The sequence below is a fragment of the Phaethon lepturus genome, unplaced genomic scaffold (assembly GCF_000687285.1).
Source record: "Phaethon lepturus isolate BGI_N335 unplaced genomic scaffold, ASM68728v1 scaffold23657, whole genome shotgun sequence".
NCBI classification, from domain to species: Eukaryota; Metazoa; Chordata; class Aves; order Phaethontiformes; family Phaethontidae; genus Phaethon; species Phaethon lepturus.
The window spans coordinates 8,102-9,894 of NW_010554356.1; the positions used below are offsets into that span (position 1 = coordinate 8,102).

General features: G+C 63.6%; 1 protein-coding gene across 1 annotated transcript in view; it reads left to right on the forward strand.

Moving 5' to 3' along the window:
• VAC14 (Vac14 homolog (S. cerevisiae)) overlaps positions 1–764 on the forward strand; it is a gene marked incomplete at its 5' end in the record, with an annotated part of 8,195 nt that extends 7,431 nt beyond the window's left edge. Inside the window, 2 exons of the mRNA XM_010291834.1 lie at positions 72–282; positions 507–764. Of these exons, the coding sequence (XP_010290136.1) occupies positions 72–282; positions 507–764 (469 nt within the window). The remainder of the gene's footprint in view (positions 1–71; positions 283–506) is intronic.
• Between the last annotated feature and the right edge of the window lie 1,029 nt (positions 765–1,793).

Below are 1,793 nucleotides of genomic sequence, written 5' to 3' on the forward strand. Positions count from 1 at the left end.
GCTGCCTTTTAAGATGAAGTCACACTTCGCTTGTGTTTTCCTGCGTTCCCAGCCCTCCCCGCTTCCCCCAGTCCCCCCGGCGAGCGAGTGATGGAGCGTGGCCCGGCGCCAGGCCTCCGGCTCTCACGGCCCCTTCTCCTGCCCTCCCCGTGCGGCCGTCCGCGGAGGGACAGCGCCGCGGCGAAAGGAGGAGGACCTCGAGCAGCAGGGGCGGAGGAGCTCGCCGCCCGCCGTCTGCAGAGGGACGTCTTCCCTGAAGGGGCCATCCAAGAAGATGACGCGGTCTGAATGCTCGACGGGTGGATGCCGGGGCGCGTTCCCATGGCCGCGTGCTGACACGCGCACCCCGGCTCCACAGGCACGCCGTTGGCGATCCAAAACGCTTTCTGGTGGCATTTACTAGGAAGTGGGGACCGTCTGCGTGCCGGGACAGAAACTGGCTCCTGGGAGAGCCTGGCTGCATGGGGCTGGGGGGCTCCCTGTGCAGGTGGGGTCTCTGCTTCCAGATTCTGCAAAAAACATCCTTGGAAGCGGACCAGAACTGTGTTTCGGAGGCTCTGGAGCCTTCCCGTGGCCTAGCTGACCCCGCCGACGCTGCAGTCGCTGGCGTGAGCCTGGATCAGAAAGGGGAGGTGGAAGCGTGGCTGCTGGAGCAGAGCCCGGGCTTCCTTCCGTCGGCCCGAGCTGCTGCCGGAGAAGATGCAGACATCTGTCCTGCATCACTGGACCGAAACAGCTGGGAAGAGCCCTTTGGGCGCTTGTAACTGCATTGGGGTTTCAATACGAGACCTGAACGGTTTGAGAACATGTCCCAGCCCACCTGCGGGGCAGATGGCCAGGCACGGCTGGCAAGCGGTCGGCCGAGCCGCCTGGGTCAGATGCGTGGCGGCTGGACAAGGGTGGTGGGACCACAGTCCCTCACCAAACTGGATAAGGAACATGGTGAGGCTCCAGAAGAGCCTTTGGGGTCCCTCCTGAGACAAGGAGGGCTTCTTGGTTTGGGTGGCGTTCAGCAACGCGTGGACAGGTCAAGCTGCTTGTTGCTCTGCAGAAGGGGCGAACGGCTGCCACGTGGCTACACCGCCCAAGGCTGTGTTTAAATCGGACTTCTAAACGTGGTAGTTAGGGCTTGGTACAAAGCTAAAATTGCCGCTGCTTGTCTCGTGCTGGAAGTTGCTGCAGCCCCGTGCCCCGAGCCTGGCGTGCCTTCGGGTGCAGTCGGCGAGCTGGGGAGCTCATTGGGGTGGTGAACGCGTGGCTGGAGGGTAGGGAAGGTGCTGGGCGCCCTGCAGCACCCAGGGGATGGCTGGCCAAAGGCAGCACGACGGCTTGCTTTGAGCTCGTGCGCCAGCCTGCCTTGGCATCCCGTTCTCCAGCAGCTTCTTTGGTGCAGTCTGCCTTGCCGCAGAGCTTTCAGGTCCAGGGTGTCCTCTTGTGGAGGCTCCTCCTGGCCTTCCTCTCCAACTCGGAGCGAGGAGGCAGGTTCCCGTCCCTGTGCAGGAGGGTTAACCAGCTCTGGCTGTGCCGTCGGATGGAGGAGCTGGCGCGGGGACCGTGGGCACACTGCCCCAGCCCTTGTCGCAGTGATTTACAGCTCCTTGGCCTGGATGCCTCTGCCTAGACCTCATCGCCTCGCTGGGAGAGCAGCTCGCTGCGGGCGCTGCCAGCACTTGGAAACCACCGTAAGCGGGAGGAAGCCGAGAGCGCCGAAGTGAGAGCGACGGAGGACGAGAAAGCGACAGCTTGTGGGACCGATAGCAGAGAGGAGCTATTTACCTCCTGGCCACTGGCTC